The 20,293-nt window shown below is 43.8% G+C and overlaps 1 protein-coding gene across 1 annotated transcript in view; it reads left to right on the top strand.

The window, feature by feature from the left end:
• The window catches only part of LOC139268349 (adhesion G protein-coupled receptor L3-like), a 484,368-nt gene that overhangs the window by 424,190 nt on the left and 39,885 nt on the right, over nucleotides 1-20,293 (top strand). Inside the window, exons 17-19 of the mRNA XM_070886428.1 lie at nucleotides 5,252-5,420; nucleotides 10,985-11,110; nucleotides 14,005-14,101. Of these exons, the coding sequence (XP_070742529.1) occupies nucleotides 5,252-5,420; nucleotides 10,985-11,110; nucleotides 14,005-14,101 (392 nt within the window). The remainder of the gene's footprint in view (nucleotides 1-5,251; nucleotides 5,421-10,984; nucleotides 11,111-14,004; nucleotides 14,102-20,293) is intronic.

Raw genomic sequence — 20,293 nt, 5'->3', positions numbered from 1 at the left:
TTGCGATGCTAGCCGGAGGGAAGTCGTTCACAAAACTGGACTTGACGTCGGCCTATATGAGAAAGGAGTTGGTCGAGATGTCGAAGAGACTTACATGCATTAACACGCACAAAGGACTGTTTGTTTACCTTTCGGTGCTCTTTCGGAATTCGCTCGGCTGCAGCAATATTCCAGAGGAAAATGGAAGGTCTACTGAAGTCCGTTCCCAGAACTGTCGTGTTCCAAGATGACATCCTGATCACCGGTTGTGACTCCAAGGAACATCTGAATAACCCAGAAGAGGTTCTACTGCATTTGGATAGAGTGGGATTCGAACTGAAACACTCGAAGTGCGTCTTCATGGCACCGGAGATCGAATTCCTCGGGAGGAAAATCGCTGCTGATGGCATCAGACCTACTGACGTGAAAACCAAGGCCATCAAGAATGCACCCAAGCCGCAGAATGTGAGGGAGCTGCATTCGTTCCTGGGTCTACTCAACTACTTTTGTAAATTCTTATCTAAATTGAGCACCTTACTAGAACTACTGCACATGCTATTGAGAAAAGGCGACAACTGGGCGTGGGGCGCATCGCAAGACAGAGCTTTCGAGAAAACCACCGATCTGCTTTGCTCGAATAAGCTGCTGGTACACTATGACCCATGTAAATGTTTAGTTTTGGCCTGTGATGTATCGTCATGTGGAATTGGTTGCGTACTCCAACAAGCCAATGAGTCGGGTAAACTTCAACTTGTTGCGTATGCATCCAAAAGTTTGTCTAAAGCAGAAAGAGCCTACAGTATGGTAGAAAAAGAAGCTTTAGCGTGTGTGTATGGTGTTAAAAAGATGCATCAATACCTGTTCGTTCTGAGGTTCGAATTAGAGACTTATCACAAGCCGCTCATTTCATTGTTTTCCGAGAGCAAAGGTATCAATACCAACGCTTCATCCCACATCTAAAGGTGGGCGCTGACATTATCTGCCTATGATTGTCAGTCGCCACAGATCTGGCACAGAGAATTGTGCTGATGCTTTGAGCCAGTTGCCGTTGCCCACACCGGAGGTGGAAACGCCACAACTGGTGAATAATGTTAATCATGGATGCTTTTGAAAGTGAAGGAACCCCTGTCACGGCTCAACAAGTTAAAACCTGGACCAGCCAGGACCCGATTATATCGGTGGTAAAGGGTTGCATCCTCAAAGGGGATTGGTTTGCCATACCTAAGCAAATGTGCGAGGAGGCCAAACCGTACATTCATCGCAAGGACGAACTGTCTATTCAAGCAGATTGCATATTGTGGGGCAATTGCGTTGTAATGCCCAAGAAAGGGAGAGAGAAGTTCATGCGTGAGTAACACAGCACACATCCTGGTATAGCGATGATGAAGGCCATCGCCAGGTCCCACGTATGGTGGCCAGGAATTGATTCTGAGCTTAGAAGCATGCGTGCATCAATGCAACACTTGCATGCAGCTCAGCAAAGCACCAGCGGAATTGCCACTGAGTCTGTGGTCGTGGCCATCCAAACCTTGGTCCAGGATCTATGTTGATTTTGCAGGTCCCTTCCTGGGCAAGATGTTTTTAGTGGTGGTGGACACTTGTTCGAAATGGATAGAATGCATAATCATGTCATCCAGCACGTCCACGGCAACCATAGAGAATCTCAATGTCATGTTCATGACACATGGTCTGCCTGACATAGTGGTGAGCGACAATGGGTCGTGCTTCACCAGTCAGGAGTTTCAGGACTTGTGAAACTTAATGGCATAAAACATGTAAGGTCAACACCATTCTAGCCTGCGTCCAATGGGCAAGCAGAACGTGCAGTACAAATTATCAAGCAAAGCATGAGGAGAGTAACCCAAGGGTGACTGCAGACCCGCTTGTCCTGCATACTGCTGAGTTACAGGACCCCACACACTCTCAGGGGTCTCGCCTGCTGAACTCATAGAAACATAGAAATTAGGTGCAGGAGTAGGCCATTCCATCCTTCGAACCTGCACCACCATTCAATAAGATCATGGCTGAACGTTCAACCTTAGTACCCCTTTCCTGCTTTCTCTCCCTACCCCTTGATCCCTATAGCCGTAAGGGCCATATCTAACTCCCTTTTGAATATATCTAACGAACTGGCCTCAACAACTTTCTGCAGTAGAGAATTCCACAGGTTAACAACTCTCTTGAGTGAAGAAGTTTCTCCTCATCTCGGTCCTAAATGGCTTACCACTTATCCTTATACTGTGACCCTTGGTTCTGGACTTCCCCAGCATCGGGAACATTCTTCATGATGAAAAGAGGTCTTAAGACCAAGCTATCTCTGGTACACCTGGATTTAAATAATCATGTTGAGTACAGAAGACAAAGTCAACAAGGGTACCATGATCGCACAATGGTGTCACGTGAGATTTCTGTTAATGATCCTGTATATGTGTTGAACTATGGTCAGTGTCCCAAATGGTTTGCTGGTACGGTTATGGCCAAGGAGGGCAACAGAGTATTCGTTATTAAGCTCAAGAATGGGCAAACTTGCTGGAAATACATGGATCAGATAAAGCCGAGGCACACAGATGAGCCAGAACAATCGGACAAAGAAACCATTGACGACCAACCAACCTACCAGCAGTCTTCAGTGGACTCGAGGGTCATCAGTGAACCCGGAATTTCCATCTTGGACCTGTTCAATAAAAATGGACTTGCAATTCCTGACATGGCCACTGCCACCCCCAACAAGTCAGTGATCCAGCCATCAGCCACAACAGACCCCGCACACTCACCCAAGGCTGTAATTAAACTGAGACGGTCAACCCTGGAGCGCTAAGCACCGGACCGTCTCAACCTATGAAAGACTGTGATAAGATCTCAGAGAGGGGTATCGTCATGTATGTATACTTTGTTGTAACCACCAGATGGCGTCATTGTTGGAGGCCACTGAGCAGCACGCACATGGTGCTGCTCAGGTATAAAAGGCCAGCCATTTTGAGAGCCAGGCACTTTGGGCCTAAATAAAGCAGAGCCAAGTTTGTACCTTGCTTAAATAAGCAGTACTCAGTTTGAACCTTTAATGCATACATAACACTTTCCATGGCTGTAACCATCTTTTATACCAGCCAACAGAATGGTTAATCCTATATGCAGGAGAGTTTTTTGGGCTCCCACAACCCATCTGATGAAGGGAGCTTTCCACACCCACCAGACGCGAATCTGCCAACCCAGAATTTAGAGTTCCACTCACTGGGACTCTCTGGAGCGGGGTTCGAACCCTGCACCTTCTGACTCAGGCAAGACTTCCAAGACTAAAGCAAAATCATTAACTGGCAGTAGTTGAACCATGTGAATACCAAAGCTGAAAGAGATTGAATGAGTTTGCTTGCTGGAATCAGATAATTAAATGCCATTGCTTGAAATACTTTGAAACAGCTCAGTCTCATAATCCATTTTACAAGCCTGCCCACAATATTTTGCCTGTGGAGAAGCGGATGGGAAACTCAGTAATGTGCTGGTGATTGTATTCCTCACTAATAGTGAAGAGGAATTACTTTCTGAAACTGTGTGCCAATTTGCTTTGGGTGGTGCAGAGCAGTTGGAAAGAGTTTTATTCTGGTGGTTTAATTTCCATTTATTTTTTATTGTTTTATTATTTGCAGCTGAAACCATTGTTTTCTAATGTTGGTGTTTTTGTCTTTGCATCCATGCATTCTTTAGCTATGAGGATAACAGACCCTTCATCAAGTAAGAATGATCTGAATGGCTTACAAACGTCATGTTGTGTGGCCTTTTGAGATGTACTGAAAGCTGGCCCCATCCATAATATTTTCTTCAATGTAGCTTCCGTCATTTGCATAGAGACGGAAGAGCAAACTGTGTAGAGAACCAGCAAATTTATTGAAGTATTCACATTTGCTGAGCTGCTTAGTAACCCAAGGTTGATTCAGCAGAGTTGCTTTCCAACATATTCATACAAGATCTATTGCTTTTCTCAAGAAAATGAGTGTTAAGGATGTACTGTAAATGGCATCAGGGAATCACATCCAAATACCTTCAGAGATCCATTGATAATGTCTGCATTTCAATGGGGGAAGAAGAGATTGACAACTTAGGGTTTCCTACCTCTTGCTACCTTTTGATATCTCCTAATGTAGACCGAGTTATGGTGTCATTATAAAACCAGTAAAGCGTTTTGAGCTGCTTGTAATTACTATCGAGCATGATGCTAAACAACAAATTACTTAAAATCTTTGTGAAAGTGCTATGTTTTGTTTGGGTGCAGCTCAGAAACATGCATTTTGCTGTGCTTAGTTACATTGCATAATTGAATCACAACGAAGAAGATGCATTTAAAGTAAGCGGGTACTTTTTTGAACAGTAATTAAATGTGAAAAATTGAAGGATTACAAAATCAGTGACTGCGTTTGCAATTTTTTCAATCAACATCGAGACACTAGATCAATGACATGCTCAAAGCAAGTGGCTAGTTTCCTCAAAGTGAGCAGCTTGTGGAAGAAGCAGCAATGTTCCAGAGAATGTTGACTGGATTAATTATTTCAGTTTGTTCTTCTGGTGAAGAGTCTTCTCCGTTGACTGTTGTTATCCCCATCCCACAGCAGGAATGATCCTTATTCGCTGTGTTGCTGTGACATTTTTGCTTTTACTGTTGACAATAGGCTAACTTGCTTATTTATTTTTTCTTATGTTGTTTCTCTGGCCCTTTTAGTTTTGTTGTGTTTTTTCTGTCTTGTATTTCTGGGGGTGGGGGGGAGGGTGGTAGGAAGAAGAGAGCCTGTAGAATGTGTCTCCTGATGGCATTGTTGCAACTTACAAACCCTGATCTAAATTCATGGAACCATGTTCAACTGATGATTTCATTACCTTGAAAGCTACTCTTAAAAGGTGATTCATCTGCCACAAAAGACGTTACTACTTATTACTGTGCTGCCTGAATTTATTGGTGCCATTTTGTTTTAGACCTGTAACATCCAAAATCGAAGTCGTTTATACTTCAGTTCTTTAAGTCTTATACAATTGTGTATGGAAATAATCGATTCTGGGTCAGTAAATACAAATCTGAGTCATGGTTAAATGATCTACCTACAATTAAACAAAAACATTCAGAAGAATGTATATATACCAGACTATGAAATGTAATTTGAAAACTTCCTATTTAATTGGGAGGTCGAAAGAATAAAATAACCAAACTTGATGAGAGTAGCCATTTCTTAGAAAGGAAAAATGTGCAACCATGTTGAATGACTTGTTTTTTTTCCATTCTTTGCAGATCATGGGTCATAGGGGCCATAGCTCTCCTTTGCCTCCTTGGACTAACTTGGGCTTTTGGACTTATGTTCATTAATGAAAGCACTGTTATTATGGCATATCTCTTCACCATTTTCAACTCACTGCAGGGAATGTTTATATTCATTTTCCACTGTGTCCTACAGAAGAAGGTTAGTTTTGTATGTCAAAGGAACATGTTTCTAACTCTTGTGTATTGAGGCAGGGGAATGCGACATCTGGTCACTTCCCTTGATCTTTGCAGTAATGGTACTACTGATATGTGCGCGCTCTAGGTGCAGCAGAGCAGGTCTCCAGTTGTCTTGGGTAATCCTTGCCACTGGACCAAGACCTAGCTCTGTCAGGCCCGTGTGGTGGCTGGTGTGAAACGGCCACCACACATTAAAAAAATCCACGCACAGGCATCTTCCTTGAGGATGTACTTCGGGTTCTTCATTTGAAACACCTGTGAACTCATCCTTTTTTTGGCATGAAAGCAAGTCATCCTCGTTTCGAGGGACCGCTGACGATGATGATGACTACTATGTTATCATAATATGCAAAGTCAATTACTTTATTGCTCAGCAAGGAAACCAGAAAAGGCTTGTCAGAGTTCATTCATTTTTCTGTAGGCATTAACCTTTACCATTTTTTATCTATCCTTAATTGAGTTTTCAGATTTGAGTGTTTATTGTTTAAACTCTGACCTTCCAAAATCAGGAAATAGTAATTTCAGAGTAATCAATTTTCTATTAATGGTTTAATATGTATGCATCAGCAAAAAGAATGTCTGCTCCGAAATATTTTGTAATCTATAATGAGATCATTAAGATGAGAGGTTGTTGTCATCGAGCATTGTTTTTTTTGCAAAGATAGTATGAGGAGGTGGGAATTCGAAATTAAACTGAGCTTAGAAGATTCCTTTCTACACCAATAGACCTGAGAAATCTAGGACATTTTATGTTTTTGGATATTGAATCTATCTTCTATATGATACACTAAAATCTTTGTTTGATATCAAATGCATCCAATACTTTAAAATCAATGGATACTATGGTAACAATAATTCTTGTTGAATTTATTTGCTCCAGAGGTGGTGCTGTAACCTCTCTTAATGTGTTGTAACAAACACCGCTAAAAGACGTAGGGGCCAGGAGTTTCCACTGGGGATGGAATAGATAAAATGCAGCTGGAATGTGCTGGCCACTGTGCCAGTTTTGCAGAGGTAGAAATGCACCCAAGTGTCCACTCAAACTCATGAGCATAAGCCCAGACATAAAATCTCCCATGAATCAGCGCAATCAAGCTGAGTTATCGATCGTCATCGATCATTGACTGGAACATGACCAAAGGGGCCTCAAGAGCTACTGAATTTAAAGTAATTTAAACTGAAAATTTGTTCAAATAATTGCTGCAGCTGGAGAAACAGGCCAATCAATGGTTTCAATTGGCTGCTGGTCATAGGTCTTATGTACCAAGGGCAGATCAATTGACTGAATTTGAACTTAATTTAAACTGAATTTAAAATAATGTAAAGTAATTGTAGCATCAGTATAAGCAACAGAACTGAGTAAGGCCTCATTAACATTGGATGAATGTGACCATGGGTACCTGTGCACCCGAGAATCTGGGTGCAATGTGATAAACACCCCTGAACGGGCGCAATTGGCAGAAACTTCCCATTCAGCCCAGGATTGTGGCTAGCTTTGTGAGCAGGGATTGCTTCGGGCGAATGGACCTTTGAACCAGCATAAACGAGTACAGAAAGTCAAAGTGGTTATGGGCGTAACTCACTAACACTTAAAATTCTATGATCTTTTGCTCTACGTCATTTAATTCCACCCAGATTACACTGTTACCTGGGTGCAAATCATGCAGAAACTCTGGGCCACCCTTTCCTCAGCTGAACTGAGCGGCACCACAGATGGTTCACTAATAATATATTCCTTATAGCGCACACTTTCTGTGAGTGTCATACTTCCTATCACATTTTAGCATATCCTCCTACTACTCTTGCATGTACTACAGGAGATTTTCTAGTAATCTTTAAATCTGTACTGTTAATTGGCAGGTGTAATGATTTCTTTATTAAAGAGAACACATCGCCCCCATATGATACATGCTATTTACATTTATGCAAAAAAAAAATTACCCACAGGTCTATAACACCTGTTTTTAAAAAAAAAAGTGCCCCTTGGGAAAGAAATAGCCATTTTAATGCAAATTATGTTCAAATTCTTCTTGCTCACCGCTAAAAATAAATTGCTCTTAAAATTCCCTTTAGGAGAAATGGATGTACGGCACATGCCCAAAACAACAAACGGTCATTTCTCCTATGCACAGTCCAGTGCTGGCACGACTGCGCATTACTCAATTCAAGTAATAATTATGCTTTGTGTTCTAATTGTTGTTTATGAAAATAAACCACTCATATATTTTAATATTTAAAAATACTTGACAGGTTTCTCAATGGTGAATCATTTAGAATATCATAAGTTTCACCTGTCATAATCTGATCAATAATTGGATAACTTCTCATGACAATAGAAATGCGCCCATGTATTATTTGAAAGGTTAGCGAATGTAACTATCCTGTCTGCCTCAGTTGATTTCATTTCAACTCAACAGAGCATCCTTGGCTATGTAACCCATTATTTACATAAACATTAAGGCAATCAAATGAAATGAAACAAAATGGGGAAGAAATAACAGTATATTTCAAAAAGAAGCTAGATGCTGCCTTTTTCATCTACAAGCTAAAAGATAATCACACATTTGCCCCCATGTATGCAACTTGAACCTTTTGCAAGTATTCTACAAATGTTGGACGATTTCTTATTATGATAGTCATTCTTCAATGAGGACCTATTCAACGTACTGGGCTTTCAGTTCTTGGACTACAGGAGGTATGATATAATAATCAGAATCCAGTTCATTCCCCGTATTCTTCTAAACATAAAACTGCCCTGGGAATTGTCACAGTTTATATTGTGTTCACCTTGTTTTCTCTCCATCTCCTGAAGGCACTGAGTCAAGTAGGAGTATGGTTTCATGGGTCGTATCTTGCACAAGAGGTCATTTTTCATTTGTAAATAGGAAGCATTAGCAGCCTCCAGTCCCCTCACCAGTCAACTCCCCAGTCCATACACAAGAACAATGCTAATGGCAATCGAGCTTGAATAACTGTCTTGGGTCCATTGAGCCCAGTGGCTCCAAAGTGGGCTGCAAGGTCTTCAGCAACAAGAACTGACCACTGGGAGGTAACCAATGGTTTAATTAAAGGTCAAATGTGTCAGAATATTAGGAGACAAACAGAGTGTGGAGTCAGTAGCTTTATTTGGCATATTCATACTAAAGTACTTCATTTTCTGCCTCAATATGCTCCCTGTGTGATACTTTTAAGTTATCACTTCAAATTGCTCTCACTAAAGTAGTAGACTTTTAAGTGACAGTGCTTTACCCTGATATATATAGCTGAAAATGCTTTTGTTTAGACACGACCCAAGTTTGGAAAGATCAAATCTATAATGCAGTTGCACTGTTGAATGTTTTACACCGTTAAGGTGAAAATAGTATGGAGATTTCCTACATTCATCAATTTGCTTTGCTAAGACCTATTGACCAGCAGAAAGTAGAATTAGCATTTGCATGTAGCTACACTGAGCTTGGCTTCAGATTTAGATTCGGGAAGTTTCAGCACTGAAGCAGTACTTTCATTAGTTTTACACAAGATTGGGGACAACCTTTATCCTTGTAACAAAGTTAAATATTTTCCATTTGTACTAATGCGTTTGAGTGGTAGGCTAAAAAACATGAATGTGTAAAGTGTGAGGCAAAGATTAAGAGATATAAGCAGGATCTCACTTCCAGTGGATTTGTAACTATATAAATGAAAGGAAAGGAAAACAGTTCTCATCAGGTTAAACTTCTAATCTGAAAAAGTTTCAGATGAGACCAAGGAAAAAGTTTGTAATAATGAGAGGATTTGCATTGATAAATTTTGTTGTCATACTTGGCGAAAACAGTTTAATTCCATTTCTCAGTCCTTTCCCCACATTGTTTTTTGAATAATTATCATCTTCAATTTTTTAAGTGATATAGCAATTTATAAACCATTCCATATTCCAGTAATACTCAGTGTGTAAATACTTCTGATCTTTCAGAGCACCAGTATCCACGTCAAGGCTTTGCAAGTTCAAGGCACTAACTCTAGTACTGTCCTAATAATCTATAATCGTTGATCTGTGTTCACAGATCTCTGCTGGGGTACGAGTAGAGATAGTATGGGGAAAGGAGTCACCTGCATAACACCCTCCCTAGCCTTGCACATGAAGAATGGCCACTTGAGTGAGGTACAGTCCTGCACCCATAACTCTACCCCAACATGAGGAGAAACCTAGAGAGCATGTGAATGCAAAAATGATTTGATTACATTAAATCAGAAGTTACTCTTATAGTGGCTTCATCATTTAAATCATGAAAACTGGAACATAGTTTTCTCAGTGCTAAGTGATTGGAACTCTGTATTGAATATACCAATGAAGCTCACTCCAGTAGGCATGTTGCAGGCAGTGTTTAAATCTGGCAATCACTGGGCTTTCTGTTATTTTGATGTCAGCTATGAAATAACTAACCTGGGAGAAAATGTTGAGACGATATTTCAATTGTAGGATCAGGTGCTGTCACTTTCACACTTTGTAAATGTCCTCTGAGATTCAATTGTAACCTTTAACCAACACCCAGTTGTTGTTCATTTGTATAAGAAGTAGTTGGTAATTCAAAAGAAAATCCTGCAATTTGGTTGGATTCATTTACTTTAGGAAGAAAAGTTGTGATGGGTTTGACATAGACCTAAGGTTATTCCTTATTATAATATACCCAAATTATAACATTGCTGAACAGGTACTGTAATAATTGATCATTTCCACAGTGGTTTACAATGTGCATCGTAGCCTGGAATTCTGAGTAAACATTTGAAAATCACATCTTCGTAATCCTGCATCACTGATGCCACAGTCGTGTGTAAGCATCATTGTGTTTTCAGGGTGTGGAGCACACTGGTCATTGATCACTAACGCTGGCACAAGAACTGACATGAACACAAAATTGAAATGAAACAATAGAATTATAAGAAGCTAACTGTGAGTGAACTCAAGCCTGTAATCTTGGAATTCAGATAATGATGAACTGGGACAACCAATTTCAGAAAAATCCTTCAGTTAGACTGCTGTCTCAGAACAACCAACGGTTGGTTTAAATATTGTACGTAAGGCAATAGGGGTGTGTGTTTTAATGACACAAGAGGAAATTCATCATAAAGTGTGTGTCACACAGCACCTTCAAACCAATGTAGCTCCACAAAGATGAGGAAATAATTGTAAGGAAAGTTCAGTACTATGTACATATTAAGTAATGTCTAAAACTCAGGGTTTCGATAATCAATATAAATTCCTTATGATGATTTATGTTATAACTGGGACAAATTATGGGACAGTTAAGTTATAACTGTTGCTTAATATGTGTGTATTTTTTTCGACTCTTGACCCAACAGCAACTGTTCCCTTCAGATAGTTCTTTTTTTGGTAAAGGACAAAGAAACACTGTTTAAATTCAAGACAAGTAGTAATGAATAATAATATGAAGGAAACTGTTGATGGATTAAATAGTCCTGCAAAACTTGGTGAGCTGTTTGAGAGATGAGACTGCCTTTTATGTAAGTTACTATTTCATTGCCTAGGTGAGGAAAGAATATGGCAAATGCTTCCGTACCCATTGCTGCAGTAGAAGGAGCACAGACAGCTCCCTTGGTTCAGCAAAGACATCTGGTGCTCGAACTCCTGGGCGATATTCTACAGGCTCTCAAGTAAGCGATTAACTTGTAAAACAGGAGTTTTTTTCATTTGGGATTTCTTGAAATGTAGTAACTGCTGAACAATATCCAGCTAGGATCTTCTGTTATTGCCCAAAGCTGTTCTCCCTTCATATTTTCTGGAAAGTATACCCTGTTTAACATTTGTCGGAAAGAAAAGTTACAATTCCTCCAGCATTTGATATATATTCACCAGTTCACATGATGCCCTGTAGGTGTTAATCTCTTGTTGCCTTCACCTGTGCCAAATCGTCATGTTTCCCAGAGAAAATAAGTGAGGATCGGGGAGAAGGGTGAAAGTGTGTATATTCTACAAATGGGCAGCAGAGGAACTGGATGGTTACAGAAAGGGTGTGGATCATTAGCATTTTTGGCCTGTTGATGCTTTGTCAAAATCTACTGAAAACTGCAGGTGTCCCTGTAATTGACCCCTGACTATCTTAATATTCTGTTTATTTATATTGACCAATGAAGTGTTCAGCTGTGCCATACTTTCCTTTCATTTCTCCAGCCCACCCAGCACGTGTTATCCCCGAGTCAGAGAGCCAAAGGGGTGATCTGTTGGGCGATAATGATGTCCAGATGAGTGCTGGAAGTCCCTGCAGTAGGCTAGAAATGATCACCCAGAAACATTTCTCAGGATTCAATGCCGGTTGTTTTGCTCATTTCCGTGTGGATGGTTAAAGAATAACCGAGGCTTGGGAGCAGCTCATCCTAGGCTAAGGATTCATGTGTGACTTGTGTATTGAGATGAGGGTTGGGAAATGAAAGTAGAAATATAACAGCTTAACATCTCATTGGTTTACATAATGTTAAGAAATGAATGCCAGGCACATATGCAGTTCTGAATTAATTTTGCCAACTTGTGCACAGAGGACCCCTAACAAGAGATTCCCTCTCCCTCCATACTTGAAGAAATCCTCTGCTGTTTATCTGTTATTTTGCACAAGACAGTTTATCTCTCTAACTTGTTGAGAATTGGCTACACACAGTCACTGTGGATAATAAAATATGTATATGATACCATGGAGCCCGATGAACAATGGATCTTTTTGATTTCTGGACTTAGTTTCAAGCACTGTAGTAATGCTGATTACAGCAAAAGATGGCCATGATGATAATTAATTTTCTCAATGTAATTCTAATTGGCATTTAGTTATTCTTTAATGGCATTCTTTTGCTGAATATCATATTCACCTTCATATTGCAAGCTAAACAGAAGTATTGAATCGTTAATGTAGATTGAAACTTTAATGTCATCCTACTCCAAGATGGATGGAACACCCTTTCTGTGCTGGGCTGCATGTTCTCAGCAGCATTAGTCTGCTCTGATTATGCAACAAAACAGCCTTAATAATCATCTGCCTGTGATCAATCTGATAATGCTCTCCATGGGCCTGCCACAATTAGACTAATGTGTGCTGTCCCTTTGGTAACTGATCTGCATTGATGGTCATAGTTAAAGCCCAATTAAGCTGGCAGGGCAAACTTAAGCTTCTAAAATCCAGCAGTCTCAATCTTAATGTTAGCTGTCTCACAACACAATCTGCAGCTTAAAAATTAATTTAAAATCCAAGTCAGCGTGCAGAATTTAAATGAAGAAAAGTCATTAAAAAAAAAAATCAATACCTGTAAATTGTCCTGGCAACCTAATATTGCTTCAACTTCAGCTTCACTGCAAAGTACAAAACATTTGTATACATGCACAGACCGCTGTTTATTTCTCCCAAATTTTGTTTTATAAGACCTTAAATTTATCTATCAGGCACTATGAGGAAAAAAAAACCAAAAGGAAAGGTTCATGGGGCAATGTAAAACCATTATATTTCCTCGTTGATTTGACCTTGTGTAATCAAAACAAAGCAGCACTGTTCTGCCACATCTCCACCTGCATAAAGGGAAGAGTTGGGAGCAGTTTGAGATTTATCCTGGGGAGTAAATACTAGTTCACGTCCTCTCTCTAATTGAAAGTAAAATCCAAACATGATATGTCACATTCTTATGTTCTGGTTGAAACTTTCCTCCCATGCTGAAAATTACTACCTCCAGAGAGAAGCACCATGGTTTAGCAACAAACTGTTGCAAAGTACTATGTTGACCATTTAACTTCACAGTGAGTGCCTGATCTCAACCTGACTGTTAGGGCCCTGTTTGGTTCTGATGTGGTTTTCCCTGCATGGCTCCTGCTATGGATTGGTATATAGTGACCTGTGCTGGGATGTGCACTTGTGGACATGGGCAGAGGATAGCATCAGGTTCAGCTGTAATAGCCTACAGATACTCACCAGTGGGAGTCACATCTGAAAGAAGGCCCCTTGGGCGAGATAGCAGCGGGTTACCACCACCCTTGGAACCAAACCATAAAACATGAATCAGTGACTTCAGGAAAGGAAGAGGTGTGTGTGTGGGGGTGAAGGGTATTGTGGCTGGGGAGAGGAGGAAAAACACCTATGGAAAGAAAGCTCTTGGAAATTTCTCTGAAAATTAAAGGATATTAATCTGACATTACAGTGCTTTACAACTCTGACATTTTTTTGTATCTGCTTGGACAGCTGCCTGGCTGATGAAAGGATCAGTTTTTTAATTAGTTCATTGTGCTTGTGCTATCTGAAGGGATGTTAACACTCCTGTTTAAAAGTGGTTTCATTTTATTGCTTGTAGGATAATTTTTTTTTTAAATGCTTCCGTTTTATTTGTGTTTTCAAAACTTCAGGGAAGAGGGAGTTAGCAGCACCATAATGTGAGATGGCATGGTGTCTCTGAGCTCTTGTGTTTGAGTGATATGTGTGGCGGTATATGGAGGACTTTGGAATTGCTTTGTTTTGTGCAATGTCTGTGCTGGACTGTAATCATTAACTCATTTGCCATTGCGTTGTGGTTTCTTCCAGAGCCGAATTCGAAGGATGTGGAATGACACAGTTCGAAAACAGTCTGAGTCTTCCTTTATCACGGGAGATATCAACAGTTCAGCGTCACTGAACAGAGGTTAGTCAAAACAAGGAAACCTTTCAGTTGTTTTTGCATCAGTCGGTAATAACTTTGCTGATGTCCAAATGATTTGTAGCCATTTAGTGACTTCAGCACATCCTTGTAAAGGGCAAGGATACTATCTGAACAGTTACTTAGACTTGCATGAAATCATTGAACCATGATTGTTGTGATAAAATGTGACAGAATATCATTGCATGCTTATATGATTAAAAATGTTTATTTCAAGAACTGTAATGAAATTCAGTGATTAAAGGATAAGTTCAGAAATTTTAAAAATGAAATATCTAATTAGTTCATCAACCAGAGGTTATACTAATCCCCAGTAAGCAGACATATGCATCTTGTTCTAAATTTATTCAGGGCTTAAGTTTCCACTGGCTTGCCTCCATCTCTGCCTTTTTTTCATAATGTGTTTACGTTCTGCAGAGCATCCAATGTTGCCCGATTAGTTGTCTATATGAATTAGTAAAAATAAGTATTATCATCAATCAACCACACTAGATATATTTAAAACTAGTCTGTATATCCAACATTATGTAATTAAAAAAAAAAAGAGCTGCTTCTTTCTTATTTATTGAATATAATACAATCTCTTATAATAAATAAATAGGCTATCAGCTGAACCAAAGACCAGTGTGGGACATTGTCCATTTAACAGCTAGGTGCAGTATTGACTGTTTTTTGAAAATCCTTTAGCATAAAAAATCTTATTGTGCTATATCTTGCTATATACCTTCTTTCGTTTTCTCCTTTCATCAACATTAAATCATTTGTTTTGTCAAAAAATTGTAAAGTTCATACTCTGATTACTTTCTGCGCATTTCGGCATGCATTTTGGTCCTTTTTTTGGTCAAAGTTTTGCTGATTTTTTGACTTCGCAACTCATCATCAACCAGTCTCAAGTTTTGCTGTTTTCATATTTTGGTTGATTGAAGGAAGCCTTATCAAATAACATTCCCTTGATCTATATATGTGCACATGAATCACCTGCCTTGTTTCAAGATATGTCCATCTTGCCATAGATCTTTCCAACTGACCCAAACACACACTATTTGTATTTGTGCTGGTTCCTCTTATCACTCAACTTTCGGAGGTGCACAGTCTGTTCCAGATCAATCAACAGGATTCATCAAGACATGTAGTTCACTGGAAGAAGATCTTTTGAGATAGGGTCACTTGCCCCTATAGCTCCATGATGAAAATAAACCTCAGGTTCCACAAAAAATGTACAACTGAAGGACAGACTGTCAATGAAGAGTTGGTTGGAGCTGCTCCTGGAAATGGTCTTGCATAATGGCACTGACTGAATTGCATTTTATGTAATCTGAGAAGATTGTGGAGGTGTTGAGGTCTGCCAGGGCTCACGCAACATCTTCCAGCATAACCTGTAAAGTTTTGTAGTCCACTGGCTTTGTAGACACTTCAGTAAACCTGGCACTGGAAAGAGAAGACACAAGTGAATATTGCATCAATGTTGATCTAGTCTTCTGTTTCAGGAACATCAGCTGATGGCCTGAGGTGAACCTTGACAGCTGTACTGGTTATGAGCAATAACACACCAGCCAATGCTGTACAGCTTTGGAGAGTATACCAACACCAATGAATAGCCAAATGTGCTCTTTGTAGCAACAAGCAGGAAATTCTACTGACTCCAGTTCCCACTGATGCCACTCTCAAAAACGAAAGCTGTGAGAGATGAATTTGATCACTGAGATGAATATGAATTCTAAGTCATAGAAAGAAACACAGAAATCAGGTTTTTACATCCATGAGAACCTTCATTTAAACCATAACTCTTCTGAATCCAATATATTTACCAATTTTACATTTTTCAGATTTTTCTCCTCAAAACCATTATCAGCACCGACCAAATATGTTTTGGAAAAATCTAGGCAGGCCTGACAAATTATATTTGGGCTCCCAGCTATGTAAGAAGCCTTTGTGATTCCACCTGTGGCTGATCCAGTAGTTATAGTCCATGAACAAATGTATTATACTTGGGATACAGATTATTGCAGCTTAAGGCATGACACCACCAGAAGCAATTCTACTGCACAAACCCACTTGGTTGGGAAATGTCTATGGAGAGAAGGTAAGGGAAGGAGTGATGCTGAAGAGTTTTGAGAAACACAAACAGAGCCTCAATCAATCCCCTGCACAGTACTAACTTAGCGGGACACACAACTTTTAGAGGAAAGGCAGATTTTTTTTCAGTCCATTCGAAAGAGCCAAAAAGGGAGCCCAGAAATAAAGTTCTCTCCCATCATACTCCAAAAGTGATTCAATGTTACTACTTCTCCTTGTACTGCCAGTAGTTGATTGACTGAGTGAAAGCGAGTGACGGGGAAAGCTGCATCCAAGAGTTGCCGTGGGTTTCCTTGATCTTGTACATTTTTCTTGCAACAGGCAGAAAGCTATCCTACTAAGGAATCAGTTGACACAATAGATACCCATGTGACCTTAGCTGAGAAAAAGATGAGGATTTGCTCTGCCTATTTTTTTTTATCTGCAAATGGATGAAGTTATCAACTATTTCTGTATTTCAAGGTATTCATTTTCATTCTGAAGGAAACATTCCAGATGGTTATGTTTATGCAGATAATTTAAGTAATGCATCCAGGTAACTGATGGATAAAAACTCCATATGCACATTCACAACGGTATAGTATAATCTGACAAAAAGTGGTCAAGTCTCTTAAGTCTTTTTAAGTGACCTTATGATACTGGCTTTCAAAACTGTTATGCTGCTCACTTAAACCACAGTGCATAATTTTGGCAAGCTTCATGTTCTAGTGCAGGATCCAGATGGTACTTTCTGGCATTCAGATAAGGCACTCCCAAGACCACAGGTGAACTTTAAACCCAACAATCTTGAGTTTCATTTCTCTCAGTATGATCTTCTCAGAGTTTACCAATCAATACATGTCTACTCATTCAGGAAAGTAATGCCATTTTGTTGGTGGTTTCTCAGCTTTAGTTTTTTCATGGCTAAAAACAAGTACTTTTGATCTACGCAGGTAACTTTGTAAATCTATCACGAAATAGTATCTAGCTATCTAGAATGGATTGGACTATGCCGTTTTTGAGCCAATTGTTAGGAAACTTGAAAAGCTTATTCTCTCATAGGGCCCAAGTTTCCACATGATTTGCGCCTGATTTTTAGGAGCAACTGGTGGAGAACGGACTATCTTAGAAATCGCAATTCTCCACATTTTTTTTTCTGCAGTTCTAGTCAGGTAGAACAGTTCTACTTTGGAACAGAATTTTTTCTTCAAAAGGGGGCATGTCCGGCCACTGACGCCTGATTTGAAAGTTTCCACAGTGAAAACGTACTCCAAACTCAAGTAGAATGAAGCAAGTGAAGATTTTTGTAGAACTGAAAAAACCTGTTCTACACATTAAAAAAATCAGACGCAGGTTACAAATTAGGCGTCCAGAACGAGGGTGGGGGGAGGGGGGGGGAAGTCATTAAATTCTATAATAAATCCTTATTTATACTTATACAAATATTATACAAATAAATCCAACCTGAATAAACATTTATAAGCAAAGAAAAGATTAATTAAACCATCTTTCTACCTGTGTGAAAGTGCTTCAGGCAGGACTTTTGGGACCGAAGGCTGAATGGGCCGGCCCAAGACTTCAGGCAGGGCCCGTCCCCAGCACCAGATTTACAGGTAGGTGGCGTTGGGTTGGGGATGGTCGAGGGGGTGGGGGAGAGAAAGGGGGGGGGAGGGGGGGAGGTCAGGTCGGATCCAGTCCGGGAGTCGGGTCGGGAGGCGGGAGCGCGGGTCGGGTCCAGTCGGGGGGGCAGGGAGCGGGAACAGGAGCACGGGTCAGGTCCAGTCGGGGGGTCGGGGAGCGGGAACAGGAGCGCGGGTCGGGTCCAGTCGGGGAGGCGGGGAGCGGGAACAGGAGTGCGGGTCGGGTCCAGTCGGGGAGGCGGGGAGAGGGAACAGGAGTGCGGGTCGGGTCCAGTCGGGGGGGGGGGGGAGCGGGAGCGGGAACAGGAGTGCGGGTCGGGTCGGGTCCAGGCGGGGAGCAGGAACAGGAGCGCGGGTCGGGTCGGGTCCAGTCGGGGAGGCGGGGAGCGGGAACAGGAGTGCGGGTCGGGTCCAGTCGGGGGGGGGGGGGGGGAGCGGGAACAGGAGTGCGGGTCGGGTCGGGTCCAGGCGGGGAGCGGGAACAGGAGCGCGGGTCGGGTCGGGTCCAGTCGGGGAGGCGGGGAGCGGGAACAGGAGTGCGGGTCGGGTCCAGTCGGGGAGGGGGGGGAGGCGGAGCAGGAATAGGAGCGCGGGTCGGGTCGGCTCCAGTCGGGGAGGCGGGGAGCGGGAACAGGAGTGCGGGTTGGGTCGGGTCCAGGCAGGGAGCGGGAACAGGAGCGCGGGTCGGGTCCAGTCGGGGAGGCGGGGAGAGGGAACAGGAGTGCGGGTCGGGTCCAGTCGGGGGGGGGGGGGGAGCGGGAGCGGGAACAGGAGTGCGGGTCGGGTCGGGTCCAGGCGGGGAGCAGGAACAGGAGCGCGGGTCGGGTCGGGTCCAGTCGGGGAGGCGGGGAGCGGGAACAGGAGTGCGGGTCGGGTCCAGTCGGGGGGGGGGGGGGGGAGCGGGAACAGGAGTGCGGGTCGGGTCGGGTCCAGGCGGGGAGCGGGAACAGGAGCGCGGGTCGGGTCGGGTCCAGTCGGGGAGGCGGGGAGCGGGAACAGGAGTGCGGGTCGGGTCCAGTCGGGGAGGGGGGGGAGGCGGAGCAGGAATAGGAGCGCGGGTCGGGTCGGCTCCAGTCGGGGAGGCGGGGAGCGGGAACAGGAGTGCGGGTCGGGTCGGGTCCAGGCAGGGAGCGGGAACAGGAGCGCGGGTCGGGTCAGGTCCAGGCGGGGAGCGGGAACAGGAGCACGGGTCGGGTCCAGTCGGGGAGGCGGGGAGCGGGAACAGGAGTGCGGGTCGGGTCCAGTCGGGGATGGGGGGGAGGCGGAGCAGGAACAGGAGCGCGGGTCGGGTCGGCTCCAGTCGGGGAGGCGGGGAGCGGGAACAGGAGTGCGGGTTGGGTCCAGTCGGGGGGGGGGGGAGCGGGAACAGGAGTGCGGGTCGGGTCCAGGCGGGGAGCGGGAACAGGAGCGCGGGTCGGGTCCAGTCGGGGTTGGGGGAGCGGGAACAGGAGTGCGGGTCGGGTCGGGTCCAGGCAGGGAGCGGGAACAGGAACGCGGGTCGGGTTGGGTCCAGTCGGGGAGGCGGGGAGCGGGAACAGGAGTGCGGGTCGGGTCCAGTCGGGGAGGGGGGGGAGGCGGAGCAGGAACAGGAGCACGGGTCGGGTCCAGTCGGGGAGGCGGGGAGCGGGAACAGGAGTGCGGGTCGGGTCCAGTCGGGGTGGGGGGAGCGGGAACAGGAGTGCGGGTCGGGTCGGGTCCAGGCGGGGAGCGGGAACAGGAGCGCGGGTCGGGTCGTGTCCAGTCGGGGAGGCGGGGAGCGGGAACAGGAGTGCGGGTCGGGTCTAGTCGGGGAGGGGGGGGAGGCGGAGCGGGAACAGGAGCGCGGGTCCAGTCGGGGAGGCGGGGAGCGGGAACATGAGTGCGGGTCGGGTCCAGTCGGGGTGGGGGGGGGGGGGGAGGGGAGGCGGAGCGGGAACAGGAGCGCGGGTCGGGTCCAGTTGGGGAGGCGGGAACAGGAGCGCGGGTCGGAGGGGGGGGGGAGCGGGTGTCGGGTCTGGTCCGGAGGCGGAGGGGGGGGGGAAGCAGGAGCTGGCCGTGGGAGGAGCCTTATTCACGCAGCCCCAGTGAGGCCATTGGGCCAGGGCTAGGGGCTGCGTGCTTCGGGCCCCTCCCACACAGTTCGGCGCCTGGAGCTACTGCACTTGCGTGCCCACTGTAGCGCGCATGTGCAGAGGTCCCGGCACTGTTTGCAGCGCAGGGACCTGGCTCCACCCCCACACAGCTCGTGCTAGCTGCGCTGAGGGCCAGAGGACCTGCAGGGAGATGGAGAATACGGAGGATTTTTTTAGGCGCACTTTGTGGCGCGAAAAACGGGCGTCCAGGTCGGGACTGTGCCGTTCTAGGCGCGTGTGGAAACTTGGGCCCATAGTGTGCAGATCACATGCCAATATTGAAATGTTTTCTGTTGCTAACTATGTTATATATGTATACTTGTATTTACTCTGTACAGCCACCAGAGGGCTCACCTCCTGGAGTCCCAAGG

Source organism: Pristiophorus japonicus, chromosome 1 (genome assembly GCF_044704955.1).
Source record: "Pristiophorus japonicus isolate sPriJap1 chromosome 1, sPriJap1.hap1, whole genome shotgun sequence".
In the NCBI taxonomy this organism is placed as follows: Eukaryota; Metazoa; Chordata; class Chondrichthyes; family Pristiophoridae; genus Pristiophorus; species Pristiophorus japonicus.
This window is presented reverse-complemented; position numbering and strand designations above follow the sequence as displayed.